The sequence below is a fragment of the Chiroxiphia lanceolata genome, chromosome 5 (assembly GCF_009829145.1).
Source record: "Chiroxiphia lanceolata isolate bChiLan1 chromosome 5, bChiLan1.pri, whole genome shotgun sequence".
NCBI lineage: Eukaryota > Metazoa > Chordata > Aves > Passeriformes > Pipridae > Chiroxiphia > Chiroxiphia lanceolata.
Window position 1 is genome coordinate 15,003,357 of NC_045641.1, and position 15,936 is coordinate 15,019,292.

At 40.0% G+C, this 15,936-nt stretch overlaps 1 protein-coding gene across 1 annotated transcript in view; it reads left to right on the plus strand.

The window, feature by feature from the left end:
• The window catches only part of SLC2A13 (solute carrier family 2 member 13), a 152,589-nt gene that overhangs the window by 15,398 nt on the left and 121,255 nt on the right, over nucleotides 1-15,936 (plus strand). Inside the window, exon 2 of the mRNA XM_032688403.1 lies at nucleotides 13,603-13,762. Coding sequence (XP_032544294.1) covers nucleotides 13,603-13,762 — 160 coding nt within the window. The remainder of the gene's footprint in view (nucleotides 1-13,602; nucleotides 13,763-15,936) is intronic.

Sequence of the window (15,936 nt, forward strand, 5' to 3'; positions counted from 1 at the left end):
AAATAGGGAAATTTCTTTATAAATTTTTCTCTGTGGAAGTGGAGTAATGCTAGTGTGTAAGCGCAGAACTTGCAAAGTTTGTATTTCAGAGAGATTTTGGATTTAGTTGTGTTTCTTGGTGGTAGCTTGTGCATGAATCTTTTCACTTAAAGCTTGAACCTTAAATGAGAATGTCTTGTCACTTTGAAGGAGGATGTGGCTTCATTTTTAACTGTAAACCTTTCAGTTTTAGGGGTGGAATCCACTTCTTAGTGGGGACAGATATGAAGGAGTTAAATTTATAGGAGACTCTCTGTAGTAGCTGTACCTCAAGTACAGAAAAGCTGGGTCACTTAGAGGCTGGGGGACAGGAAACTGAACCAGTGGAGAATTTAATTGGCCGGTTTGTTATCTTGCAGGTTACACTGATTTATTGCAACTTGTGTAGTGCAAGTCACAGGAAAAGCAGATTTTATCTTTAAAAGGATATTTGCTGCATCTGTGTTAATTGGAATAGGACTGTCAGATATGCTTTTTTTAATTTTCAACTCCTAATTTTTTTTAAAATTTCTTGTTTTCAGTTTTCTCACTGAACAAGGGCAACAGAGCCTGCTGGGTAGGAGAATCAGTGCAGTGCACTGAGTTACAGAAGGGCGCTTCAGAGACCCCTCTTTATTTCCTTTTAATCTTTAGATTATCTAGAGTTACCAGGATCTTGTATAAATTAACAAGAGAACATCACAGTGTTTGCCCAGCTTTCACTGTGGGCTGACCTGGAGCTCTGCCTGAATCCTCCCCTGCTAACATGCCTGGAGAATGAAAAATAGGGCAGGAAAGAGCTCCGCTGCAGGGGCTGTGCTCTGACCTGCAGTTCTTGCATCTGTTTGAAGAAGCCCTCTTACCAGAATCACATCTGTTGTTTGGAAGATGACTGTCCATTACAACGCATCTAGAGCGCTGCAAATTGTCAAAAGCCGAAAGTCATGAGAGCAGCATTTCCCAGGAAGCTCTTTGGCAGTCTGTTTCCCTGACGAAATTTAGCAGTAATTTCTTCCCACCTGCAGCATCCACCTACTCCTGGTTAGCTGAGGCTTCCTCAGCTTTTTGTCCTTTAGATGTTGGTAATGGAGCAGTTGATCTGTTCCTTTTTTTCCTTTGGCACTTGACACACTACTGTCTTGCTTTTTTTTTTTTTCCCCTGCAAATGCAGCAGCTTCATTTTTCACTTGTAACATGTCCTTTTTGTCAGCATGAGCCACTGATGGAAGTAAATAGGCACCAAAATAGTTTAAAGTAACCTTGTATCTCTTGGCAGCTTGAGTATTACACCACGAGTCCTGTAGTTGTGATAGTTTAGGAGAGCAGTCATAAGTCATTGCTATGAGTAAACCTGTGCAACCTCAAGTTCAGAATTGGCTTATCCCTCGACTAAGAACAGTCTAATGCAAGATCCTTGTTCTAATAGTTAAAACCCTCTCTGAGATGTAACCGCTTTACTTGAGAGATCTTTAGCTGGGATTCCTCCAAGTGATGTTCTCTTATTACAGCTGCATTGCACTGGCACTGATCAGCTGTTATTGCATTGGTAGCAGGGAAACTCCAGATCATAAGGAGAAGGATTCATGGAAGCTAGACATTTAAGCTAAGGTGCTTTTCATAAAGCAAGGTTGCCTTAACCCATGTGCACTGGGAACACCCTTACTCTTCCTAGTGTGCAAAACGTGTGCCACAGAAGGTGTCTTGAGGGAGAAGTACTATATTGATTTCCACCACCACCCACAACCTCCACTACTGCAAATATTTTCCCATATGGTCAAAAAGATGTTTTATTATCTCTGTATGGATCATTTGTGTTTGTAGGCACAAGCTTGTTTGTGTATGAAACTGCTAGTATAGAAGAACACTGAGCAATCACTGTGACTTGTATATTTTCATTCTAACTGTGGCTGTATTACTGTCATGAGTGCTACTTGTGTAATAAAGATATAATTGAAACTTAGTTTTTAAAATCAAGCCTTAGGCTGTAAAAGGCTTACAAAGCTTTTGTTTATTTTTTAGAGCAATAGTTATAAACCCATAGAACTGGTATGTCTTCCTACGAATCATGCTGTTTCTTGCACAACTGGATAAATAAATGTAGTAATTAATATAAAAATATAGTTCTCTGTGTTGATGTTTGCAATGTATTTGCCCATGGCAAGCATGAAATTACTGGGAATTATAAACTAGACAGACAGTATTTTTATGAATGGCTTTCCTGAATAGTGAATGAACTCATTCAATGTTACTTTTTTTCTCTAAAATACTAAGTTTGCAGTGAGATCAGTCTTTCTGATTTTTATTTTTAATTGCAAGTGGTAGGTAAGAAAATGCATTCTTCTGCTCATCTTAATCTGAAGCTTCATGTTTAGAGTCAGTTGCTGGACTTCTGGTTAACTCAATGAAACCTAAAGCAGTTTACAGAGAAGTTAACCAGTGTCATTGTTTTAATAACTGCACTTGTAGAAAGAGGCACGGTTGAAATCAATTTATGTCTTAGTTGAAGAGGGCTTTCAGGTATAAGTTGAAGGCATGCTCTTAGCTGAGCTATAGTTTGGCTTCCAAAGCTTGTTCATGTTTGCACAGTTACCAGTTCTCTTAGAATTATTGTAAGTTGGGTAAAGCATCTCTGTAGTAGGACTAGGGGGAAAATGGTTTATAAGCAAAAGTTTAAAGTTAAAAAGGAATATCCATTTTATGTGGAGCTTTCAAATCATTACCCTCTTACTCTGAAAATAAAATTTCTCTGCACAGAAAATACTTGCTAATCCTTGAAGCATTCAACTCTTTTTCTGGGTTTTTTGATGTGGGATTGTTGTTTTTTTTAACCGTGTAAAGGCTGTGTGCTGTTTGTAATGATGGCTTTCTGGCACATATGAATGGTTGTGTGGATAAGCCCTGCCAAATCTTTCTGGGTCATTTTAAAACCATACTTCCCTGCTGGAAATTGCTGTTTGCTTGGCTAAGTCAGCAGAAAGAGCTGGATTGCCACCCTTCAGCTGCTCAATGCTGCAGCACAAGTCCTCGCCAGCCACCAGATCAAAAGACAAATGGCAAATGGGGTAGCAGGGATGCGGATACACATCCTGATCTCCTCCCTTGCTGGAAGGGGAGGAGCCACTGGGTGGGGAAGCAACTCCTTATCTGTGGCTGGGGCTGCCTCAGGCCTTGGCCACATTCAGTGGAGAGTTTCTCTTAAGTGTAAGTGAGCAGCCTGTACAGTGAACAGTCTGCATGTGCTGAAAAAGGTCTACAGCAAAGCACTGCTTATCTCAATTACTATTTATTTAAACTAAAACCATCACTCTTAAAGTAGATTAAGTAGTGCTTGACTTACGTGTTTATACAAGCTGTAATAAAGAAAACTACTACGTTGTATTCATAATTTTCAAGTTTAAATAAAAAATGCTCTTATTTTCTGAAGTCAGAAGCTTTTGTTATGTGTTAAAGATAAAGGTTGTTTTGAGTGGTATAAATATCTTGACTGTTTTTCACAATGTAAGATCTGCATCTTATAAGTTTACAGAATAGTTCTTGATCTTGAAATTAATTTAAGAAACAGAACAAATTAGGACTTTTTACTAGTTGCTTTTGGTAGATTTTACTCACTTCTAGGGCTGATTGTTAATCTTGTATTGTTATAACAATTCAAAAATGCATTTCTTCACAATTTCTGGTACCTTTCTGAAATGGGAACTACAGCTGTGAATGACAGGCACAGGTTCCCAGTGTGGCACGCTCAGTGGGGTGCTCAGGAACTAGGGCATCTGAGTGGAGAGATGTCTGTCTGGGTGCTTCACAACCTGGATTAATAGGAACATATGCTAGCCATAAAGAAAGACTGCATATGGCTAACTAGTTCTGGGTTGCTGGGAGGTGTAAACTGTGATGTGACATGCATAGTGCTAGTCATTCTCATATGCTTGGACACTTGCAAAGACCTTTGCTTCAAAATTTCTGCATATCTCTAGTTAATTAAATCCCACTCTTTCCTTCTGACTTTGTCTCTCCAGATAAATTTCTTCTTGACTTGTTACTGCGACCTTGAATAATCTCAAAATAACTTTGGATAAAAAAAATTATTTGTTTAAAAATATTCTCTTTCCAAAATGAGCTGTTCTATATATAGTACCAACACTGAGGCTGAATTGAATAGGACCCTGCTGTTGAAGTGGATCTAACACTTAGATAACCCTCAAAGATAATTAAGTCCAACTCCTAGTCCTGCACATGTCACCCCAAGAATCACACCATGTGCCTGAGAGTGTTGTTCATAGGCTTCTTGAACTCTGTCAGGCTTGGTGCTGTGACCACTTCCCTGGGGAGCCTGTTCCACTGCCCAACCATCCCCTGGGTGAAGAACCTTTTCCTAATATCAAACCTAAACCTTCCCTGACTCAGCTTCATGCTGTTTCCTCAGCTCCTGTGACTGGTCACCAGAGAGAGAAGGTCAGTGCCTGCCCCTCCACTTCTCTTTGTGAGGAAGGTATAGGCAGTGATGAGGTCTTCCCTTAGTCTCCTGCAGGCTGAACAGACCAAGTGCCCTCAGCTGCTCCTCATACGACTTCTCCTCAAGGCCCTTCACCATCTTCGTTGCCCTCCTTTGGACACTCTCTAACAGTTTAATATCTTTCTTATACTGTGGTGCCCAAAACTGCCACAATATTCAAGGTGAGGCTGCACCAGTGCAGAGCAGAGCAGGACAATCCCCTCCCTCGACTGGCTGGCGATGCTGTGCCTGATGCCCCCCAGGACATGGTTGACCCTCCTGGCTGCCAGGGTACTGCTCACTCATATTCAACTTGCCATCGACCAGGACTTCTGGGTCCCTCTCCTCGGCGCTGCTCTCCAGTGTCTCGTTCCCTAGTCTGTACGCACATCCAGGGTTACCCCATCCCAGGTGCAGAATCTGGCACTTCTCTTTGTGATCTTGTGCTGCTGACTTGAAGAATCAATAGCGGATAACAAAGTGCCATATTAGACTGAAGAGTTTTCTAGTGACATCCCTTACCCGCGCTGCAGGGAGACAGAGGACTTCCCTGTGGGGTGGCTCTGGTCAGCCTATCAGACACTCTGATCCCCTCAGGAGGGTGTCACCTATGAAAGCTACCCTTCTTTTTTCCTTAACAGGTAGCTGTGATGTTACTTTCATCTGACTTCAAACACTTTCTCAGTTGTTGGCTTTCATGTAGGATTCTCCTGTTTGTCGGTTTTCCCAGAGAAGAAGAATTTTTCTTCTCTAGCTCTCCTACTTAAGTCTTTCGATGTCCACAGATTGTGGCATGTTTTGTACCTCTCTGTGCATTGGGATGTTATTTTAGTAGGACTGAGTGGCTTGGTTACCTGGCTGTGGGTAGTGTTTTTTAAATTACTGCCTGTGTGCTGTTAAAGATTACTGCATTTTTTGGTATGTTTTCTTTTAATAAACAGAATAAACTAAGCTTTAACTTCACACTCTAACCTGTACAGGGTTTTTGTCTATCTTCTGTCTAGTGTCATGGCTCACTTACTTTTTCCCATTTCGTAACCCCCTGCTTCCAGATTAAAAAGCTTCCTTGATTTACAGAATTTCAGTGTTGGAAAATAAGTATTGTGATAAATAGTCCCTCCTTGATTATGCTTTCTTGAATATTCATGTCTCTTTAATATGATATATGATTGCCTTAGGCTGTTCTGAGATACTGTCCTGGAGATGCTAGAGAAAGGCCTCAGCACTTTAATTTTACAGGAATTGTATTCTGTGTTGGCCTCTTAAGTTTTTTTATGAACTGGATTTAATTCTGTATCTTTTGAACAAGGAAGAGCTTGAAACTTGAAATTACTTTTGTGTAAGGCTAATGCTAACTTTTTGGGGCATTGCGTTTACTGTATGACAGCTGTGGTTGTTTCTAGTGGACACAATTTGAGGTTTTCTTAAGCAGGGAAGGGTTTTGTAGTTTTCATCCTTACTGATAACACACGAGTGAAAAAACCTTCTTGTGGTCAACAGAAAGAATTATTCATCCAGTCTTATTAAGATATGATTGTTCTGAAACAATATCAACTAGTGAGGAGCTTCCTTTATATTTCTCCAAATTGTTCTGGTCCTTGACTCCTTCACAATTGGATGCCACATAGTGATATAGGTTTTTTGGCATCAATTACAATATTGGCCACACTGGTTTGGGGTAGTGACTAGATAGGGACATAAAAATCTGCAATTACTTGGTGTATTAGATGTTCAGCAGCACAGGTTCTTTAACTATAATGAACCAGCTCTCTATGGTTCAATGACTTAGCGTTAAAATAAAATATCAGACTTAAATGAAGGCTGCTGATGTTGGACCCCTTTTCTAGAAGAGGCGTACCTAAATCTTTCCATCACTGTGATTTATGTTCTCACAAAGCAATGTGGTCTTAGTGCTAGTGGTTTGTCCCACTGCCCTTGGGCATTTCAGGGCTCTGCTGTAGCCAAGTACAGTTGTGCCACTGCTAAGAAATGGACTTCTACTAATCCGATGTGGGAGAGAGATTAAAAGGGAAAGTGTGCTGCCAGTCATCCTTGAAATAACTTAAAATAACCACTTATAAACTGCTGATAATGCCTTTACTAGATATGCGCAATGGGTGGGTGTCATGGTTTGAAGTTGCCCCCTTGGGAGCCAGGGGGCCTAGAGGTGACTGGGTGCCAGGGCAGTCTCCCCTAGAGGGCCAATCACTGCCCGTTTTGCTCGCTCCTGTGAAAAATCATATATACACAGCTGGTGGAAGTTGTTGGCAGTCAGTCTGTCTGACTGCTGTTGTGTGGGTGTGTGGGTGTAGAAGACCCAGGGGTGGCAGGGGGGCCCTGTGGCCCCACAGCTCTGGCTAAGCGAGGGTTGGAGGCAGCATTGGAGCGAGTGTGTGTTGTGAGGGAAGGGACTCACAACACCTAAAGGTAAGCGGGAGAGAGGAGCCAAGCCCTCTTCCCTCACCCTTTGCAGCTAGACTGCGGAGGGGGCTTCTTCTTTTCCCTCTCACTGTAGAGGGGAGGCTCAGCATTGGAGCCGAGGCAAAGTGGACAGGCAGAATGCAGCCTGGTGCCAGGGAGATAACCCCAGGCAAAATTGGAGAGGGACCAGAGAAAGGCCCGGAGGATGTCCTTGCAGTGATTTGAACGGAGGACAGCCGTAAAACTCGGAGGAGGAATGAAGATTCCAAGACGTGTACTGTGATAAGCTGAACTAAACTACAGCAGCGCAGAACCGAGGTATGAGAGAGAGAATGACACAGCAGAGATGGCACAGAACCAAGGAGAAAGGACTCAGAACTACCTTCTTGGACTTCGTGAAGAAGAGAGAAAGACTGCTTTATCTATGAGCCTGAAGAGCTTTTCCTGGACTGAATTGAGGGAAAAGCTTAAAAGGACTGATAGAAGTGTGTAATATTATATATATAGTTGCTTTTAGCTTGTATGATATTTATTAATGTAATAAATGTAAATATACTTCCCCTTTCCCCCTATAGAAGCCTCTTGCCTGAAAGTTTCTCTTTGGTGTTGAGATAAAATTGTGGGAAGGGGTGGGGGAAGCCTGGGAATTGGATCTTGGATTTTTGTGGTGGCTCAAACCACCACAGTGGGAAACCTAGATATTAGAGGGGGCTTGAGCTTTCCCTGATGTTCGCACTCAAATACAAGCTGTTCAATGAAGATTTTAGCTTTATCTGCCAGGGAAGTGGTTAGTGTACTAGAACAGCATTCAAATGTACTGCTTTCTGAAGTATTTCCTATTAACATGTTTCATAAGTCACTCTAATATCCCCTTAGGTTGACTGTCGTTACTGAAAGCTGAAGTGTTAACTGTAACAGCAGAAAAGGACTCTGTGAGACTATGAAAAGGCTTAATATCTGTTTAGGTTGAGCAGTACAATTGTAATATGTTGTGGAGCTGTTAAAATGTATCCCTTTTCTCTTGATGGATGTTCTTTACTCCACAAACTATTTAAATTGATTCTTCTGTAGACTGACAGTAAAGACTATACAATTACTGTTGAACTTTCAGTTCTTTCAGAAAGTTAACCAGTGTGTTACCCTTATCCTCCTGAGTGTTACTAACTAGTCAGATGTGAGCAATATTCTAAAATTATCCATTGGCAAGAAAGCTGTTTTTGTCAGAGTAAAGCAAAAACCTTAGAGTATAATTTTGTGGGAACACAACTGAAAGAAAATACTTGATGAAAGTCTCTTTGTCTGTATAATCTGACATACTTCTGGGGTCAACTGTGTTTCCAAGGCACTAAATTTAGATTGCATGTCCAGTATCCAGGGTGTAAGGAGTTTATTAGATTTTGTGCAAAGTTGCTGGAAGAAAACATTAACCTGGTGTTCAGCTGTGGCTTGGCAAGTTTTCCCCTGTCACCTTTGGAATTTGCTATTTAATTACACTCCATCCTCACCCCCACAAAAGACTCACCTTGACTTTGTATTCAAACTTTCTCGTAGCATAGCAACCTCTGCTAATATTTAATTCCTGATTCTCTTTGCCATAAACTTGCTTCTTCATCAGGTTGCCTCCACCAACCCTCTGGCTGTGGAATCACTTACTAAGGCTGCTTAAAATTCTTGTAAGCAGGATGCTTTTTAATTAAGTGAATTTTAAAGTTGGTAGCATTAAAGTTTAACATTTTGATGAAAACTTGCTCTTACAAATTCATTCTGAGCTATGTGAAATATTTTACCTTGGTGAAGTACCTCAATACAGTTTTATATGTTAGTAAAGGATGCCTCATTCCCATGACTATTCTAAACCTTTTTTAACTTTTATTTTTGCCTTTTCATTTGGAACTCCTAACTACATATTTCTATAATGACCTGTGTGTGTTGTTAATAGAGATTAATGGCTGAATTGCTTTACTCTCAAATAGGAACAGAGATATCTTCACTTTTTTTTTCCTGATTATTTCGATTATTTCATATCCTAATTTTGGTTTCCAGCTGGACAGTCTTGAGTCCTTTGGCAGTTCATACCACTCCATTGTCATACCTAGTCCTGCCTATGGACACAATGATCTCATTGTGAACTGTTTAAGGGAGCCAAGTGGTCCAAACCCCACCAGGCAGGTGGATATCCTTTTAGCTGATAGTATTCCCTGGTTTACCTGGTGTTAATGCAAAGGGCCAGCATCTGCTGGACAGAAAGAGGGACAGAACCACGATGCAAAGAGACACCAGCTCCTTGATGTGCTTCCTCAGCACTTCTAGTTAACCATTAGTCCTCTTTATTCCTAAACATGAAAGGCTAATTGAGTTGCATGAGGTTTTTTTTTAAAGTTACCCAATTTTTGTCACCTGTCTCTTGTGTTTATGAACCTTCTGGGTAGTAACAACAACAGTTTGTCAGGAATCCTTCCCTATGTTTTTGCTGCTTCTGACACTGGTTATTGGCTGATGCCAAGGAAATGACTGACACTTACATCCCTACTACCTTAGAGCTTTTTTATTATGCAAGGAGTAGAAGTGGATCTCATTTAATATCCTGTCTCCAGCTTTTTTTGCTCATCTGTTGTTTTTATGATGCACCTTCCCTCCTATCTGCTAGAGACATGACTGGAGCTGTAGTGTAAGTCCTGGTCTGGACAGGGGTACATTTATATCCATGTGATCTTGCAAAAAAAAAAAAATCTTTAAAATTATTCTGTCTCCCTAGCATTTATTGTCAGATACTTTTTATAAACAAGAACTCTGATTCCTTTGTTAGTCCTTGTGTTTTGCTACCTAATTTTCTTTCTTAAAATATATTTTTAATTCTAATTATCATAGGAGTTCTCCTTTATTGACCATTTTATCTCTCCTGTCAGTAGATTTACTGACTTCATTCCTGAATTTCTTAATGAATTTTTTATGATGCTTACATGTACATACTGGAAATACCTTTCTGGATGGTAATGTGATTCTAAAATGTCTTTTCACACCTGCATTCTATTGATTGTCCTAAAATTGAGCTGTGTACTGTCTTGTCTCTGCTTTCCAGTGGTAAATCTGCAGATTATAGGAGGAGCCCTAATAATTAGTCTCCTAAGTGATTTTAGGAGTGAAAAAACATTTAATACGATGATTTCAACCCATTGTGTGATTTAATGCTTCCTGTATAATAGTTAGATGCATCTTCTGGTCTAAATTTAAGGAACCTTCAGTTATGTTTTTTCTAAGCTATATCCTTTAATGAGGACAAAATGTTCATGTCTTGGTTACTCAAGTGGAGAGAGACTGGACTTGCCTCCTCTCTTGTCTCAGATTTCATAGCTGTGGTGCACAACCTCCTCTGACAGATTTCCAGTTAATTGTTTTCATTTTCTTTCCAGTGTCTTGTCACTTATCAGCTTTATTAGTTAGGTAGTAATATACTTGCCTGCAGCAAGAATCTTTTATTTGGTGTGAGCAGTTTAACAGTGAGAACATATTAGAAAGTGCAAATGAAAGCATTCTCATATGAAAGATTAAGGAAAGATTCCATTGCAGCCATATTTGTTTTCCTAGGGAAGCTGCTCTTTGTTTTCAAATTTCTTTAATATCTAGCTATTAAAATAATCACATAACAAATACTGGTTATGCATTTTAGAGATTTTTATACTTGGCTAACATTTAATGCCTTGCTTCTGACTATACCTTTTAAGAAGAACTTACTGTCCTATGGTCTAGTGTGTCTTAAATTAAAATTAGAGGAGGAAAGTCTGGAGAATGTTGACACATTCTAAGGCAACTAAAAGCAAATCAGGAATGTAAATACCACTATGGAATCTAAAGCATTGTTTCCTTAAGTGATAGGATTTTTTCCCTTCATTTGATCTGTTTCATAATAGCCATTTTTACTCATGTTGGGTTTTTTTAGAAAGAACTTTGCTTTTGTGTGTGAGTGCTTGCTGGATGGCAGTCAGATAAACTGAGGAGGCTTTCCTAATTGCCTCCTTCTGTTTCCTGAAACTTCCTGCCACACTCTTCAGACTCAGAATAGAAAAGCATGTGTTTTGATATTGAAATGATAACTGAAAATGTGTAACAAACATGTCTTCTGAATTGAGGCTTTTGCTTGGATGTTTTGAACCTACAGGTTTTGGGATGCACAGTAGAGGAAGTAAGGTCTAAATGGAAATCCAGAAAGGCTATTTCTGACAGCAACATTGTGAGAAGTCTCAGGGTGAGAAAGCTGGTGTGGAAGCCACAGAATTACAGAGTCATTTTGGTTGGAGATCCACATGTGGAGATTGTCAAGGTCTAACTGAGCATGGTTCTGGATGGCCTGCTCTAGCGGACCGTGCATGAACAGCAGTTGGACTAGATGATCTCCCAGTGTCCCTGTCAATCTAAACAATTCTGTGTGATTTTGAACTAATACTCTTAATTCCTTAGGCTTCCCTAACAAATATTGCTCTGTTCATTGCAGGTTTGATAATAAATAATTTCAACTATTGTATTAATGCCAGCTGGACAGCTGGTATCACTGGCTTGAGATGTGCAAACTTTGCCTTTCTCTGCTTATTCCTGTAGCCATTAACTGTGTGGAAAGAATGCAGCAGAAACAGTAAATCTGTTGTCATCGTGCCTCTTGTTAAAGACAGTTCACCGACACGTTAACTTTCATACTACCCTTATGTTATGCAACAAGCTTCAGTTTCCCTTCTATGTAGCAAGTGTCATGTTAGCTGTGGCTACCAGTGGTTCTAGCAGTGCCACAGGGCTGATGATGTGTGTTGAACATTAGTGATAGCTGATGGTCTGGTCAATGGCATGGCTCTACTTTTTGGATGCCTGAGAAGCGTTTTTGTCTGGTATGTTTTGAACAAGATTTCTCTGCAGGTTCTCTGTAAAATCAGTCTTCATTAGTAGTTGAATGAGGGGGAAAAGTAGCTTTTTTACAGGGCATATATTGGTTTTGGTTTCCTACTGCTTTACAGTGAAAAACACATGCAGATGTTGCCATCTTTACCTCTCAAATTAGCCTCACTACATCATTACCCACGTTCAAGATATCCTTCTTAGGACCGTATGTTAAGATATATGGGAAGATGGCCACACTGCCACACTGCAGCGGGGGAATGAGCATGGGCATGTGGGGTGGCATGCCCAAGGCAGAGGGGTGGCTGGGGGAGCAGGAAAGCCCAGTCTCCCTGGGTCAGAGCTGCCACAGCCGTAGGACACTTCCCCTCTGCCCCAGTGGCAGCCACTGCCTTGGATGGGTCCTCAGTGGCTTTTCTTTGCAGCAAACGGACACACTCCTGTGCTTTCCTGTAAAGGCTTTTCCCTTGTATGTGCACTGTCTCCATCCCTTTAATTATCATTAGTTCAAATACTGGCATGAAAGGTGCGAGAAAAATATCCCTAATAGTGAGTTGTACTTGAAAATTTGCTTCTCTATCAAACATGCAAAGGACTATTTGAATGCTTCTTTCCATGGTGCCTTCTGGTTGGCTTTGAAAAATGGATGAATAAATTTTTAATTTTTTTTTTTTTCCTGACACTTTTATGTGGGTTTTTTATTCCGTGTGGGTTGCTCAGTCAATAGGAGGAGGAGGCATCATTGGTGTGTCCTGGGAGGCTCTGCTGGGAACTGGGTTCTCATGCTGAGAGGCTGCTGTGAGTGTTTACCTATCGCAACAAAGGATCTTCTGATGCCATTTTATTATTAAACAATATATATTCCTTGCTTGAGCTTTTGGAGGCTCCCAGCAGTCCTGTCAGGCTTGCTACTTTAGCAACCTTATTGCTAAAGATGGTTTTGTGCTCTTAGTTTGGTGAGTCAGCCAGGCAGCGGGGAGCTGGCCAAAGCCTCTGCCATTTTAAGATGAAGCCCTTCTACTGTGACATGAGCCAGGAACCATAGTTGTGCTTCAGAAGTCACGTGCATGCCTTTAGTTGACCCCTTTTCTTGCTGAGTCTGTGGCACTGGCCCGTGCTGGTGTGAGTCCATGTGGACTCATTGGAGCTGTCCCAGGCTGGAAGTTTTGGTGTCTCTGATGGTGCTTGGCTGTGCTAGCTGTGCTCAAGTTGTAACTGATCTGACTTCAGCTGAAATGTGTTGTTGAGCATGTGTTGCCAATGTACTTCAAGTTTTAACTACAAAATAAATTGCTGTTGGTTGTCACTGTAGGTTCTTTTAAGGAAATAAGGATATAATTTGCTTTAAATTGAGAGCGCAACTTTGTTGGTGGATTTGGACCACCAAAGCATGTGCCACACCCAGCTCTGCTCTTTATACTCTTGAACTCTGTTTTTACAGTTTGTGTGTGTGTGTGTGTCCTCCTGTGTGTGTTCCTCGTGGGCATTTCTGTCTTTTGCACAAATAGCTGTGTCCCCTCCCAACTCCTTGTGCACCCCCATCCTCCTTGCTGGAGGGGTGGGGTGTGAGGTAGAAAAGGCCTTGACTCTGTGTGAGCACTGCTCAGTAAAAAAACATCCCCGAATTATCAACACAGTTTCCAGCACAAATCCAGAACATAGCCCTATACCAACTACTATGAAGAAGATTAACTCTGCCTCAGTCAAAACCAGCACAAAATGGTATTTTATGATGAAAAAGCAATGTAGCGCCTCTCTCGATTTTATAACTGTAACTGAATTTATTCTTGTAGGTGTAGCATCTATGACTGTGCCAGTGTACATCGCAGAAGTTGCTCCACCGCACCTAAGAGGCAGATTAGTCACCATTAACACTCTGTTCATCACTGGAGGGCAGTTTTTTGCAAGCGTCGTCGATGGACTCTTCAGCTACCTCGCGAAGGATGGGTGGAGGTTTGTGAGTCTTCCTTGCTAAAAGCAAAATTGGCATAGCCTTGTTTTGGTTGACAGATATAGTAATTCTTGTTTACATATAAAGTGGTCAAACTGTATACTGGAATGGAACTTTAATAATTAGTTCTTGCCAAAATAGATCCATACTGCTTTCACTTAAGCTTAATATTCACATATGACTGCACTAAACTTTAAAGTGGAAGAGCAATAAATGTGCATCAAAAGCTTGAATGATTGTCATGATGTTTATGAAAATAGCTTGCCTTTTGCATTTAGAGTAATCAAATGCTGATTATTCAAAAGGCAAATTTCCAGTAAGTATGATGCTGTATGTGCAAAATAGAGGTGAATTTCAAATATTCTTAATCTGAGCAGTAGTAATCTAATCAGAATTGAAGGGAAGGATATTGTAGCATAACTTTATAGTTAAAAGTTTATGTTACAGGATAATATGAATCTCTTTTACTCTACTTTATGGATATTATGTTCTTCCTGTAGACATCTCTTAAGTGTTTCTGGACTGCAGTCTTATACCTGCTAACTTTGTAGTGATGTGTCATTTGAGAGAGATGACAAATTTCAGTGGCTTGGTATTTCACTTGCAGAGCTGACTTGAGTAAAACAATTAACAGAAATGTGTAGGAGGAATAACTTATACTCTACGTTCCAACTCTTGGAAACTTATGCTTAATTATATGTGCTCTTCTTTTGAAACACTCTTGGGAAAGGGATGCCTGTTGTTGTAGGGCCTTAGATTTCTGTTGCTACAGCTTGAAATCATTTTGCTATTGGAACATTCTAATTTGAAGGATCCTCTCCCCATACCCAAAAACTTGAAATATAATATGTTTATGTTTTCTGGCTTTTAATGAAGCTGAATAGGGACTTCTAGGTGTGCTGATGTTTGAGGTTTAAGTTAGGAACAATTCAGTTGGGACCAGGTACATAGAAGAACTTGGAAGCTGATCTTTTCGTAGTATATAAATAAATACACATTAAAAAAAAATGTTTTCTTAATGAATTTATGGCTTAATCTGTGTGTGACTGAAGATTCAAGAAGTTTGAGATTTTTACTTTTTGTCCATTTGATTGCTTCCTTTATCTCTTTTGTAAAAAGATATCACATTTTGACCTTAAGGAAAAGGTTACTTCATACCAATTTTGTTTGATTTTAATTGAATTTTAAGTTTTAGCTCTGCTTTGTGCATTCTGGGTACTACAGCTCAAACGAAAATAGCATTTTGCATTTTACATGAAATTTTTGATGACCTTTTCATTATAATGCAGCTGCATTCTCTGGCTATATGTCTACTTATGGAGAACTGACAAACATCCTTCACTGAAAGAACAACTTAGTTTCATAGACTTGCAAATCCCTTTTTGCAGTTAAAGAGATATGCTCAATTTTGAGAAAAGTTAGTGGCATGCAATAATGCATTTCTAAGTGAAATACAAACTGAATTATTTGATCCTTGATGCCAGTTATGTAGTGGTTGCTTTATTATTTTAAATTAACTCTTAGTCTTAATAATTTGCTAACATGAGTCCCTGTGCATGTGGCTGGGTGGGAGAAACAGACAAGCAAAGGTATTTATTTAGAAATGAAGCTCTGAGTCACAGTTACTGTTAGAGGCATTGTGTACTTTCTGGTCAGGCAGATTTTTGAGTTCAGGTTACCTCAGTGGTCAGGGATTCAGCTGGAGGAAGCTTTTGTGGATATGTCTTTTTTTTCCCCCATTAGTGCCCTGACATTTGGGAGGTGAGGATGTGGGTTTAATCTGTGTATTTCAGTAAATACTAGCATACTGGAAGAAAAATACAAGCTAACAAAATATATGACAAATATTGGTGTTATTGTTTTTTGTTCAGTTGTTCAGGTAAACTAAGATAGATTCTCTAGCTCAAAAAGCAGACTGCTAGGCTGCTTTGGAAAAGATCGGTCAAAGAGCCAGTGTTTTGATATAGAATGTATCAGATGTTTCCGAATCAAGCAGTGACACAAGGAAGTTACCATCTTTTGATATGTTACTTTGTAAATATGTTTAATTAACATAGAAGATTGAGTGGAAGGCAATAATCATTGTCAAATGCAGATTTTATCTTTTTGGAAAACACTGTTTTGATATGCCACTATACCTTAAATAGAAATGAGGCCCTCACCCACTGAAATGCTG